We start from the raw sequence: 14874 nt of genomic DNA on the forward strand, positions 1-14874 counted from the left end.
CTCCCAAGATTACAAAAAGAAACACGCACAATTTTAGTATCTCCTAATTGTCTAAAGAAAAATTTTTTGAAGTGCTTAGCATAACCTAAAAGCCCTCAAACATATGAATCCAATTTACATTGTTTTCATCTCTCAATAATCTCATCATATGCCTAGCAATGTAGTCATTCCGAATCATGCTGTTTCTCAGCTATATGGAGCATGGAGTCTCGCTCTGTCGCCTGGCCTGGAGTGCAGTGGTGTGAACTCGGCTCACTGCAAGCTCCGCCTCTCTGCTTCATGCCATTCTCCTGCCTCAGCCTCCTGAGTAGCTGGGACTACTACAGGCGTCTGCCACCACGCCCGGCTAATTTTTTTAGTAGAGACGGGGTTTCACCATGTTAGCCAAGATGGTCTTGATCTCCTAACCTCGTGATCCGCCCGCCTCGTCCTCTGAAAGTGTTGGGATTACAGACATGAGCCACCGCGCCCGGCCTGGAGCACTTTTTATACCTCTGAATCTTTGCTGTCTTAAAAATCATCAATAGCTACTTATCTATTAAAATCTATCTTAAAGTTCATTTTCTTGATAATACCTTCTCTAATTCTTACATTTAGAATGTATTACTTTTCTGTTATTTCATTTTTTGTTTATATCACTAACCCATTAATTACTGAGATTTGGCTTGTTTTATAGTTATTGATATTTTTCCTGTTTTCTCCACTGTACTGTGTTGGGTGGTAGAGATCATATCTAATTCTTTTAATCCTGATTTTATCCCTAAGCATGGAACCAGGCAGATAAGTGGCAATCAATATATGTTGAATTGAACATGCATTAGTGCATTTTTTTTAAAGAACAAATCTGGAAAACATGGGCAATTCCCATGAACCAGCATTGTACTTTGCTAAGCAACATTTTAAAGACTCAAATTGACCTCTCCCAAAAGTCTCTAATTCTTTTCCAGGGAATTGTAAAACAGTATTAAAAAATCTAGGCCAGGCGTGGTGGCTTACACCTGTGGTCCCAGCTACTTGGGAGGCTGAGGCAGGAGGATCACTTGAGCACAGGAGATCGAGGCTGCAGTGAGCTATGATTGCATCACTGCACTCCAGCCTGGGCAACAGAGTGATACCCTGTCAAAAAAAAAACAAAAAACAAAAAACAAAACAAAACAAAAAACAGAAAAGAAAGATCTAAAGAAATAATTTATTAATCACATCAATGGCATATACAAGCTTACAGAGATTTTGAGGCAAAGAGAAAGGCAAAGAGAAAGGCACTGAGTCACTAAAATTTGAGGGGAAGCATATTGATGTTTAATATATCATCAGGCAAATAAGCAAATTGCTGATTAACTCCTGATTTGAATTCTCATATTTGAGAAGAAAGATATCTTGCCTCTAGGAAAATTGATTTGAAAAAAAAAAAAAAAAACTATTTTAACAAAGAATAAATTTACACAGTACATCCCTTAAGGGGAAAAAGAAGAAGCTTTAGGAAAAAATGGCAAAATGTCTAGAGGATGATAATGAAACACTGTAGAACAGTAATGGTAACAGTATGAGCTTAAGGAGGCAGTTCTCTACCCTGCTCATCCCAGCTCCCATTTTGACAAAAAGTATAAATGGAAATAATTGTTAACTATTGTTATCTTGGCTTGCTCAATTCTAAATGTATTGTCTTCTAAGACTATATCAGAAAACATACATTTATTAGGTGAATGTCCAATCAGGTTTCTCCCTAATATAAATCTGGCAATATTTTAAAGTACGTAATCCAAGCAAATGATTGCTTTATGAACTCTATCATTTTAACCAATAAGGCTCAATTTTTAAGAAATATTCAGAATTAAATACTTATTCCTAATTAGTTCACAAAAAACTCCTCTTAAAATCAGTTTAACTGAAAACATAAAACTACAGAAATCCTGAAGAGTGTGACTACAAATAATTTTCCAAAGGGAAGAGACACATGGAACATTCATGAGGATTTGGATAGCTTGCTGAAATCTAGATTTTCTTCCTGGTTTCCTCCTGATGACTGAAATCTATCCCAATGCCTGGGGGCCGGAAGGTTGACCACAAAGCCAAGACAGGTCTTAGTGTAGAAAGGAACTCATAAGGAAGACAGAGCTCTGTTGAGCCAGGAACCTCCTGTTTAGACTCCAAGTTAAATGGCACCTATTTTCTAGTGAGGGAGTTATTTGCTCTGAATTCTAAATCATTCTTCCAAGGTAGATGTGGAGAAAAGTCACTTTCATTTTGGTGTGGGCAGGGAGTGTGGGCTCAATTTGTCAAGATTCCTCATTAAATGTTATAGATAATTCAACTGAGTGGCTGGAAGGGTTTTTCTAAAGGCCTCACGGGATGAAGCTGGTGTTATGCCTAGGAATCTACAGAATGGAAGTGCTGTACAATGAATCTGAGACTGACTTCCTCTTTGATAAGGTCAAGAAATCCAAGTTTGTTACTTCTGATCTCTCTCAGAATAAATCTTGAGATAAATGTCACAACAAAACATAACGCTGTCCTGAGTTCAGCACTACATTTTAAATTTTTAGACTTTTACAGAAGAGTTTATTTCTCCAGGATGCTAATACGTATTAAAATACACATGTCATTTACCCTGTTTTTTTTGAAGTATAACCCACAGGACCTGGTAAAGTATTGGGTTCATTAGGGTATGAATTTGAGCCTAGATAAAATCTAAAAACTGTTTGAACACCTCAGAATCCAATGTGTTTGAACACTTCTGAGAAAACTGAAATGTAGTACGAGTTGCCTTATGATTATTCCTGGGGGTGCCACACCCCTGGGGCAAGGGAGAAGCAGCCTGATCATATGGCAGGGCCAACACCAGGTTTAGGGACAGAACCTTAACTCTGAACATGTGGAGCTGGAGAGGTGACAGAAGACCACTAAGACAGGCCCTAGTTCTCCAGGAGGCAGTTCTCTACTCTGCTCGTTCAAACTCCGGATAAAACGTATAAATAGGGATAGTTGTTAACTATTTGTGTCATTACAGGGATCAAGATCACAGGTTAGAGTTTCTATGAAAAACAAGGTGTTGGTAGAATTAAGGCAAGTTTTTTTTTTTTTTTTTTCTGCTAAAAGTGGTTTGCTCTTTATAACTTAGCTGTGGGAGAACATTTGAAGAATGTGGTTGAAGAGAAGGACTAGCTAACAGAAAAGATTTTAAAATAAATACCTTAAAAATAATTTTATGATAGTAAATTCCAAAAGGTATATGAAAGTAGAAAAATAGAATGAATTCTTAGGTACTCACCACCTGGCTTCAATAATGGCCAACTCATGCCCAGTAGGGCAAATATTAAATACTAAAAGAGGAAAAAACTTAACTATTCAATATATTGGTGTAATGAGATTATACCAATATTATTATTTTTTATACTGAAAAGGAAAAGTAAATAAAGTCACTCAAATCTACTATTATCTATAACGAATTAATTTCCATTACATTCATTTCCACAATTGAAAATAAGCTGATCTTTTGCAAGTGAGATGAGGTTTTTTTCTTACTTCCTATTTATAATATTGGCTATTGTGTTTGGGGTGGTACAAATTTACATTCTAGACTTCAGGGCAAAGGAGATTCTCTCTAGCCTGCTACCACCACCACCACCAAATTGTCTATACCACAGCAGCAATAATAGCCTTTGCTTATACAATCTGGAAAACATTATAGCAAGTGAATTCAGGCTTGCTTCCAAAATGCTATCATTTTATACTATAGCTTAGAAATTATTTGGCTCTGGGAATGTTCTATATGCTTTTAGGAGCATTTAGGAATTTATAATAATTGTACCTTTAAAAAGAAAGAGAAAAAACTCACAGTATTTCCCAGATTCTCTAGTTAAAAATGAGCTTGGCTTTTTAGAGAAAGTTGTTCAGTTACCAGTGGCTTCCTGAGGCCACTTGAAGACTTCATGTAAATAGTGGTGGTAATATCCATGAAATGTCTGGGCCCTTGGAATCCCTACCCTGGATACTCCACAAACATGAGATTACCTTCCCCATATGTGAACAAAAGGCCTTCTCAGATGATTGGCAAAAAACAGATTTGTAACTAAAGAAACCATTGTGTGTGTGCGAAAGAAATTTCTTAACCCAAGCTATGTCTCCATAAATTTGTAAAATAGAATGTGACAGGGAAAAAACTCAATGTGGACATAGTACAATTTACGTATCCAAGTAAATGACTAAACATCATTGCCTCTATTTGTAAAAACACGAATTTATCATTTGTAGGGAAGAGCAAAAGTCTTTATCTTTGTGTTTAGTGAAATATTTGAGCATAGCATAGCTAGAATTGGCAGCATTTTTTTGTAAGTCAGGGAATAAGAGAACTTTAGTTCTAGGAAAGACATTCTAACCTTGGCATAATTCTCTGCCTTTTGACTGCGATCAGAGCTTTACTAGATGAACAAGTGGACACTCTTATGAAACTTCTGAAATTATACCACATATGATACAACATGGGATTTAAAAATAAGTGAAATATTGACCTCACTTCCATCAAGTCTCATGTTTCACTGAAGCAGAGTGGGGCAGTCGAACGCGTTTGGCTTAAACATGAAATAAAGCATTTACCAGGTGTGGTGTATGACACTTCTGGACTCGGTGACGTTTTTGGTTTTGCAGTAATACGCTGGGGCCCCTTAGGAACTGAAAGAGAGAACTCATATTGTAAGTCATTTGGTTTCAGCACCTTCCAGTCATGCTTAACACATAAGGCATGCCAAGGTGTAGCCTGAACACTGACAAAACAAAGTATTACCCATATGGGAGTCAGACAGAAGACCAATCCTTAACCTCTACAAATAGCTTAGTTAGAATTCCAGATAATTATAGAGGAGTGAAATCTGAGAAACTGCAAAATTTCAAATTACAAAGCATCAGAGTAAGAGGACGACTTTTTAGAAATCTATTTCAGAGGAGACGGCAACTGAATGCATGTAAGAGAGCTTTTCTTTACTGGACATGTTTGCTTGACTTCTCCTTAAACCCATTTTTATGTCTTTCCTTAAAGACAAAGTAGGTAAAGATGGTGAGGTCAGGGTGGAATCCTATGGAGCGAGCATGGATATGCTTGAAGTCCTCTCGGGCAACAGCAGAGTGGTAAGCAGACAATGCAATGGAATGGGCTGGTTCACATCTTACCCGCCCTGCATTTCTCTGGCCCCAGAGAAACCTTCAAATGAATTTGTTGACAACTAAAATTAGATTTCCACAACTGTTCCTTGGGAATAATAAAGTACTAATATAATAGACACCAAGAAAATAAGTCTAACAATTATAGTGTATTCTATGATTTCAAAAGTGCTTTTATAAGGTTTACGCCCTTTGAGTCTCACCATAATGTTGGGAGGAAGGAATTATTAGCTACACTTTAAAGCTGAGGAAACAGAGCTTCGGGTGTGTGACAGCATCTGCTTGAGGCTATGGTTAAGTACCAGAGTCAGGACGTGAACCAAATGCTGAGGATCAAATATTATCAATAGGCCTAAACACTTGGGCTCTCTATATCCCAGTTCTGCAGGGCAGATTTTCACTTGCTTCTCATTTTTTAAGGTGAAACAATAAACTCGCCCTAACTCAAGATATGGTTATAAGAATCCAATGTGAAATGTCAAAATGATGTGAAAATTACACTATTATAATTTTTTTCCACTTCTCAAGGAGCTTTACAAATTTGGTTTTGAAGAATCTGAGTATATTCTGATTTTCACATTGTTTGCCCATGCAAAATCTAGGAGCACCCATAATTTTGATGGTTATAAGAAATTCTAGGCATCCAATTAACAATAATGTTGCTATTACCTGTAAACACTGGGATCTAAGAAATCAAATTTTATTGACTTATCAAATATTCCTTATGCTTTTTTTCAGATTTTAGATCTCTTTTTGCCTTTGAATGCCAAATATAGATTTAAACATTGCCAATTTATAAACACACTTTCAGTAACACTAACAATAAAGGTGACATGCCCAAATTACAGAATCTTATTATGTGAAAGGTGGTAAACAAAATCTGTTGCACTTTAAGTTGTAAATACTATTGATAGATGATATTATAGCCCAACAACAATAGTTTGTATTGATCATGCATACAAACAGGACACTCTCCTGTCCAAATGACTTTTTGAAATTTGCAGGAACTAGCCAAGGGTAAGGGAAGAAGTATTAGAATTTGACTATTTGTCTTTAAAATATTTTGTGATATATATGTGTACATATACACACTTCCTTGAAAAACTATCAAAATCCAGGATACTGCTGGAACCTATTACATGAGTCACATTCTTGTGGGATGAGGAGGTCTCAATTCTACCCACTTTGAAAAAGAATAAGTAGAATGCGTTTTGTTTTTCACGACCAGTTTTCCAAATTGTTCCCTTACATTAAGTAGCACTGACAAAGCCAGAAGTGTCTGGTTTGCAGCTACTTTCCACAAGAGATGCTGATGGACTGGAAGTTGCTTCAATCGGGACATCAGAAGGCTCTCTCACTACAGTCTGGCAGCCACTCCATGGTTTCAGAGTTAAGAGAGTGGAACTCACTGAGCACGTGAATCTCTGAAGAGCCTGTCTTGTCAAGAAAGGTTGGCTAAAAGTCTAAGTCAAAATGAAATAAATTTGAAACTTAGAATATAGTATAATAATGGAAAATTAGAGCAAGCTCCTGATTTACTAAACTGCATTTTAATAAAAAGTATAAAATGCATCTCAAAAAGATAAAATTGCAAATAATTTTGTCTTATTACTTCATATCTCCTTTACCTTAAAAATTTTGTACTGACCATGATTCATGCCTGAGCATTTTAATTTTTAGTATTTATTTTTCATCTTTTATAGTTGAACATTCAGGTTTTCATGCTTTCTTCTTCCCATTTGTTTTCTACTTTTGTTCTATGCTTTATATTCAAATCCAAAGCTGAGAGCTTCTTCTCAAATAATTTTGTCTTTTTTAAAGTTAGATTTTAGTTTCCTATTATAACAAATTTAATAATTTGGCATATTCTTAAAACTTTGATGTTTTTATTCATATTCATTATTATTCACTAATCATTATTTTCTCAGACTTTTAGTATGTTAATGTTTCAAATGTATTATTTAAAATTTCATATTATTTTGGAGGAATGCTGCCTTGGTACCTTCATATATTTATTATCAGAATAAATTATTTTCATAACTAAGTTTTAGCAATTAGAACATATTTAAAATTATGCTAAATAAGGCAGATTTAAAATCATAGAAAAAATTTAATGATGGGTAAAATTTCCCTCAATTGATATTAGAGACCACACCTAAAACTACAGGGGTTTTCTTTTCCCCTGCAGAAAAACAACAATGACAGTACCTAATGGCAGAGATTCTGAGGTATGAGTAAAATATTTGTGGTGGGAATCGAGAATCACCACCTGGATCAAGCATGATGTGACGGTGCTAAACATTTTCCTTTCTCCAGACCAGATCAGTGGTAGCAAAGGTTCCTTTCCCGGTATCCTGGGTGGGTACACCTCACACATTTCTTGTAGTCAGGCCATGTATTGAGGAAAATGTCAAATTAGATGATTGACAGAAGGAAGCACATTCAGGAATAGTGGAAGGGATAGGAGTGTAGTCTCAGGCCGGGGAAGGAAAAGGAAGTAGGCAGGCTACTCTTTCTAAGCAATGCCATTCATGTCCACCTCATCTTCAATAACACAACATTAAGGGAAGCTTTGTGGAATAAGCTCTTCCAATGATGTACTTTTTTAGTAAGTCCAAAAAGAAATTTAAATGTTTATTAGGTTACAGAGGAAGACTTGCTTTGCAAATGTTAAAGACTCAATCTGCTATCATAACTATTAATGAACAATTTGCTAGAATAAGCCCACTAACCTCAAACTTTTCAAGCTAAAATGTAAAATATATCTTTACCTGGTTGTGTTTGTGGAATTCTTGGGCGTGGCGATGTTTTTGGCTTAGGAGGAGCACGCGGTGTCTGCTTGGGAGCTAAAAGAAAGGATATAGGTTCGGAAATCTTGAGCCCTTCAAGAATGACAGTACCTAAGCCTCTAGAAGCTCAGAGATGTTTACCGAATGGCTGAAGACCTAAATACCCAACGATTAAGGCTCCTAAAGATCTGTAAAGTGTAGGAAGGCAACTTTTTTATGTAACAGAAAACAAAACAAAAAGTCACATTAAATGATATCTAAGATGTTCAGCTGGCAAAATGAAACTTGGGATTTCAGAAATACTGACATCAAATACCTTTTAAATAGTTTGAAAATAAATTCATAACAAGAAGAATTCATCCTTATTGTAAGTTCATATAATTTTATCAGAATATTTAGTTGTACTCTTTTAAATGCAAATACATGTTTTCTAAATAAAAAACAAAGTTAACAAGTTATAGTCCAAATATACAACGTATTTTAATAGCAAGTGCTAATGGAAAATTAATGTTACTAAACAAAACGCAGTTTTATTGGTTATATAGGGGAAAAGAGTGAAGATAAATTGAATATCAAGGATATTTTCTATAGAGAGTTATTCCTTTGCTGAGCAAATCCTAAAGAAATTCTAGGACAATCAGTGTAAAAACCAATTTTTTCTTCACCAAAAAAATGAAAAATCTATCCTGCTGAAGGAAAGGGATTATCAGATGCAAGGTTGCAGCTTGTGGAAACACCTCATCTGGTTGAACTAAAATGTGTTTGGGATAAAGAAAGGTAAGAAGAAACATGGTCAATGTCATGTAGCTTCAGACACCTTAAGAAAAACTTGCTGAAAGTTAAGAGTTATTTGACACCAGAAGTTTCTGAAGGAGTCTGCAGAATCTTCTTCCTGATACTAAATGAAAAAACACAAGGTATACAATGGTTTCAGTGGAATCTTCTTGCCTGTAGAGAGATGAATACTGATAAATGTTGGAGATGATCTGGTTTAGAAGCCTGGAACCTGGGGGTTTAGAGCTCCCTTTGCTAATCACTGGATCTATGGTCTCAGGTTCTTCACCAAAAGTTACACAATTTTTAAGAACCCTTCCAATCTTAAAATTCTGTCATTCTAGAGTTTCTCACAGTTTGTGATTTTCTGATTCTCAACTACCCTACTTGCTAAGGTTCTAACTGATATGCCACTTACTTTCCCCAGAGGATAAGAAAGACCATCTGAAGGTTAGGCATGTCATGAAGCAATTCCATGAAAAACGATACAGAATGAGATAAGAATCACTAATAGCAGTATTTACAATGAGACATTCCAATAATATTATTATAGTTATTAAGAACAAAATTTGGAAAAGTTAGGTATAACTGTCAGATTTCATTATTTTAGTCAATGTAGGTTTTCTTTTTTGTTAAAAAACTGTAGGGTTCATAGGCAACATCTAGTAGGATATTCAGCAGACAGTGAGTAAACTTGAAATCCGCATCTCCCTTTGAAACAGAGTAATATAAAAATAATTTACTGACAATCGAAACAGAAGTTTGGGCTTATTTATAACCTTCTATTACATTGAAACCTATAGCTATTAAGAGGATTTTTTTAAATAAGAGGCATATTTAGTTATTCATGTTGATTATTTTTCATTCATTTCAAACTCCACTTTGGCTTATCACAAAGGTTTTGTGATAAGCCAAAGTAATTGTTTTGATTTTGTTTTTTCTTATTTGTGTGCAGTGAAATGGCCAAAGCACTGCAGAAAGGAGTGGAAAGAAGTAAGGTATCTGAATAGCTACAAGGTGACTGGCCAGTACACCCCCTTTTATGTGGATTGCAGTCAAACCTGTTTCTGGAGGTTTCTTTGAAAGTCAAACTCAAATCAGAAAGCTTAAAATACTTTTTACATGATCAGAGAACTTGTAAAACTAGTTGAGATGAATTGGAATTAAAATCAGAATATACATATTTTAAAATGGAACAGAATATAAATGTTCTTCCCAGAAGCATTCCGATTCCCTGAATTAAACACTTGCAGAGTAACTGAGAGGTATTTTTCAACCATGTCCTAAAGAACAACACTGCCGTTTGAGTAATTATCAACGACAGCGGGACATCAGACAGATAGGATTACCCATCAAAGTCTGTGGGCAGAATGATAAAGTCAGGGCCTCTGATGTCTTGAGGTGACCATGCTGACATTCTGTAAACACTCACCTCATATATGACATACAAAATAACGTATTTACCGGGTTCAGTCTGAGGCTCATCTGGGCTGGGTAGGGTTATAGATTGAGAAGGCAGAGGCGACGTTTCTATGGTAATTGAAGGAAAGTACGCGGGTTACTATAGCACTCGACAGACCTTGAGTACAGATAACAGGCAGGATGGTAACAAATACATTTTTTAAAATAAAGAAAATTGCAAGTCTGCAGCAAAACAGCATTCCTACTCCTTCATAATGCATTTAGTTAAAAAAAAAATGGTTGCAGATGCAGCTTACAAAGTACTTCTAAAATTCTCATTTCACATTAGAACTCTACCTCCTCAACAATGCCAGAAAGATATATTCAATAGGAATCATGAAGGGAAAAAGAATTTTAAAAATATTATAGTTTGAGTCATTTAAGCAGCACTGACTTTCACTTAAAGAATGGAGAAGAAAACCACATATGTAAATAAATGTGATGGGATGAGTGTTAATGGAAAGTATGTTGCTAGGTCAGAAAGTATAAATGGATCATCACACCGAAAAAGCATTATCTGAAACATTCGACACAATGCCAAGCTGGCAGGATGTACAGTGTTAGGAAAAAAAAAAAATTTAGATTCAACAGTTCTGCTGACTTATGAAGAGAAAAAAAGCAAAGTCTTGTTACACAACTGAATGGGAGGAAAGACATTTTTGGACAATGGTTATGGATAGGAGCACCTTGAAAGAAAAGCAACTGCCATGGTGAAGAGTGACGGTGTAACATGAATTCACAATGAGATAGACCCGGAGGTTCTCAGGCGATGGTGGCAATGAGGACAGAAAGCACACAGCGTTGGGCTACCGAGGTTATTACCTAGTGTAGTCTCAGGTGGTTCAGACACATATGTAACAGATTCCACAACTGTGCCAAAACAAAGGAGAAAAATTTTAGAAACTAAGATATTAAGCTATAGTGAAGTATTTTTTGTGAATATCAAACCTTATTAAGAATTTGCATCATAATTTTACAGACAGGACAATGGATTTAGACAGGAAAAAAGAATTAGGAGAAACATCCTATTCTATAATACTAATTCACCAATTAATATTTATGTTTTAATTGTCATTAACTGGGTTTCCAATGTTATTATACCTCAACTTTTAGACTTCAGCAGAGAAACAGGAATTTATTTCTGTATTCAGAGAGAGTCAATTATCACCTTAAGAATTCAAGAACGTTGGAAGCTATAGCTCTTCAAATCTGTTTAACTGTGAATCAATATCATATTCCATGGATGTAACTGATGTTAATTTAAAATGTGTAGAAAAAATGAATCCAAGCATTAAAACCTTTGCTACCTTCAGTCTTTGGCTCCTCTGGCCAGAGTGGTGCTTTGGCAGTGGGATATACATAGTCTGTTTTGGCTGGTGCTAGGGAAGAAACGGGAATGGCTGGTTAGTGGTGGGCAGCCCAAAGCATGCTGTAATAGAACCCTGCATTTAATTTGAAAAAGAATTGAGCTATCTTAAGCAGATACACTCTTGAGAATAATTAACATTTAGGTAGATTATGAAGATGACCACAATTTAGGAGGGCAGAATGAAAGCAGGAAATGAAGGCAGTGCGCTATGTGGGAAACACGCACACCCCATACACAATGTATGGGAGACTCGACAGCAATTCTACCTGGAACAAAGCAGATAATTCCACTTTCATTTTTTTTTTGTATAAGAATTCCAGTTAGAAACACACATAGAATGAGTACTTGGAGAGCAAAAGCATGGGATGAATCCTAAAAGTGATGTGAAAATGAAAAATAGGTTGTGCATATATGTACATATTCATATTGAAAGAGCAATCAGAAAAGGTTAAATTTTTCACTTTGAGTGAGAATAAGGAAATTATGAAACTTGCATAGCAATACAGCAGATGTGAATACAATGTGCTGTATACAATGACATTCAAGACCCATTGGATGAGCACAGCCAAGCTGGGAGGAGCAGGTGGCTATGAAATGTCACAAAGCATGAGGATGTCCAGAGATGACTTTGCAATGAGATGGAAAAGCACATATGCTTGACTTCCCATTGGGGAACATTTTTACCTATAGTCTCCTTTGGTGACTCAGTACTAAATGTAACCGATTCCAGAACATCAGAAACTAGTAAAAAACAGAAAATGGTACAATTGATAAAGGATAGGTTGTAAGTACTTACAAAAGTGCTTTGCATCCTGTAAGTGTTCAATGTTAGGATAACAACATTATTAACACTAAGGGAAGCTCGCATAACTGAACTGAATTCACATTATAACTACTGTAGGTTACCATTAGCAACCTACTTTGTACATTCAACATGAGTACCAAAATGTCATTTATCTAATTAAAAGATACTCAGAAGAGATGGAAAGAAATTACAGTCCTATACTAGAAAAATATAGGGATCCAGTGTTTTAAAATAAATGTCAGGAAGTAGCAACATTGCTAATACTGATTTTTAAAATTTGCATCCATTTTTTTCCCCAGACCGGGTCTGGCTTTATCAGCCAGATGGGTAGGATGGCATGAACATGGCTCACTGCAGTCTTGACCTCCTGGGCTCAATGGTCTTCCCACCTCACCCTCCTAAGTAGCTGGGGCTACAGGCGTGTACCACCATGCCCAGCTAATTTTTGTATTTTTTGTAGAGTTGAGGTTTTGCCAAGGCTGGTCATAAAATTCTGAGCTCAAGCAACCCACCAGCCTTGGCCTACCGAAGTGTTGGGATTGCAGGTGTGAGTCACTATGCCTGGCCTATTTACAAGCTTGAAGGGCAGTATGTTTTAAAGGGTACACATTGTTTATGAGGAAATTTTATTATTTTTACTGAAGTGAGAAATTTCTCCTTCCTTGATGGTCACATTTGAACTAGTGTTCTTTTAGCACAAATTTAATTTACTATTAAAGAAAGCGACAAACTTGTAACTGTTGAAAAAATAAGGATAAATAATAAAATCAGTTTTTCTAAGTGGTTTGTCAACCACTTAATCAGATATGTGATTATTTTCTAGAATGATACAAATGCAATGAAAAGTATTTTTATACATTCAAGTAGTAATATTCATGTATTACTAACAATATGCAATCACAAAATTGTGCAATATTTACAATTAATGTGTATTCCTTTTTCTTTTTTTATCTTTGGAAATAGAACTTAGAGAATTACAGTGTGCCTCTTAAAGCACACAGTATACCCAGACAGATAAAACAATCTATTTACCAGGTTGACTTTCTGTCATTTCTAGGCTTGGTGATGTCACCGGTTTCAAAATAAGAGTTTGCAGGTCAGTGGGAGCTGAAAGAAGAGGGTCTCAATTGTAAAAGTAATTTTATTTATTTCATAGGAAGTTTTAGACAAAGGTAGCAGTGACTAACACACACAGACCCTGAAAATCATGAGGTTACAGAGAGCCATACAGAATGTGCCCTGTTTAAAGCAGATGTCAGCAAACTATAGCCCTTCCAAGTCTAGCCCTCTGCCTGGCTTGTGGGCCAATAATGGTTCTCACATTTTTTTTTAAGTGATGGGAAAAAACGAAAAGTGATATTTCATGACACGTGAAAATGGTATGAAGTTCAAATAAAGTTTTATTGGAAGACAGCCATATAATGAACTAAAATTGTTCAGGGCATATTCATGTATCAGCTTTGGTTGCCTTCCAGCTAAAACAGCAGAATTGAGTAGCTGTAACAGAAACCCAATGGCCCACAAATTCTAAAATAGTTATTGTTTAACTTTTCACAGAAAAAAAAATTGCTGACTCCTGATTCAAAATATCCCTCTGAAAAAGCAGGAGCCTATTTGGAAAATTAAGTTCTCATGGACTATTGTATCTGAATCTCAGTTCCCACAAGAGCTAAGAACTGCCTGTAACTGATTTCATGATAGTAACATTAACAAAATGTTGAATATCATCTAGGAGCGCTTTGTTCTATATTTTAGTTTCACCATCCCCTTAGCCACCAAGTATTGACACTTATTTTGTGCTGTTCCCACCCTTCCACCCTATAATCCAAATCCTATAATTATTTCAAAGCCCAACTACTCTCTGTCATCAGCCCACATCGTTCCTTGACTCCTGTAAATATTGTCTGTTTTTACTACTCAAACAAGCAGTTCTCATAGGAGGAAATTGCTCTATATCTAGAAAACTGTATCTAAGAAAACCTTAGGGTTTCTTCACAATTACTTTGTACTGTAAGACGGAAAATCTGTCCTTTCTTTCGGTTTCTACCTCTGCTCCTTATTCCACCCCATTCAATTGTTAATATGGTGCTGGGTACACAAAGAATGAGGAAGTGATTGTTTTCTTAAGCAAAAGTAGCAGCACCATTGAGAAAGAGATGAATGAAATGGAACAAGAACTGTGTAAGATCCATCCTTTGTTAGATACAGTCCTTATGCAGGGCACACGATGAATTTAGCCACTGGATAGATCTCCCTCAGCTATCAATCTAATAATGAGTCCTGTAATTGTCAAGCTGTTGACCACTATAAGTGCCTTTTCTCTTTGAAGGCACAGAAATGGGAAGATATTCAAGCTTATTTTGATACCTGTGATTCAAGTGCAATGGGCTAGAGGGACTCCTTAAACCTTCTAAAACCTAAACCATAGATTTTTGTTATTTCAACTGAGAGGCTTTAGGGAGTTTAAGGTCTGAGGGATGGAATAACCCCTATTCATCCTCCTTTCTGTTTTTGAAACCAAA

General features: G+C 35.9%; 1 protein-coding gene across 16 annotated transcripts in view; it reads right to left on the reverse strand.

Annotated features, from left to right (window-relative positions):
* The window catches only part of ABI3BP (ABI family member 3 binding protein), a 248598-nt gene that overhangs the window by 53684 nt on the left and 180040 nt on the right, over window positions 1-14874 (reverse strand). For 10 of the 16 annotated variants that reach the window (XM_021933977.2, XM_031662969.1, XM_031662963.1 and 7 more), the window contains 7 exons: window positions 13385-13459; window positions 12232-12288; window positions 11486-11557; window positions 11001-11048; window positions 10182-10247; window positions 7926-8000; window positions 4594-4668 (listed from right to left, as the gene is read on the reverse strand). In XM_021933977.2, coding sequence (XP_021789669.2) covers window positions 4594-4668; window positions 7926-8000; window positions 10182-10247; window positions 11001-11048; window positions 11486-11557; window positions 12232-12288; window positions 13385-13459 — 468 coding nt within the window. The remainder of the gene's footprint in view (window positions 1-4593; window positions 4669-7925; window positions 8001-10181; window positions 10248-11000; window positions 11049-11485; window positions 11558-12231; window positions 12289-13384; window positions 13460-14874) is intronic. The other 6 variants (XM_031662974.1, XM_031662973.1, XM_031662971.1 and 3 more) reach the window with 4 other exon arrangements.

This window comes from Papio anubis, chromosome 2, assembly GCF_008728515.1.
Source record: "Papio anubis isolate 15944 chromosome 2, Panubis1.0, whole genome shotgun sequence".
Classification (NCBI taxonomy): Eukaryota; Metazoa; Chordata; class Mammalia; order Primates; family Cercopithecidae; genus Papio; species Papio anubis.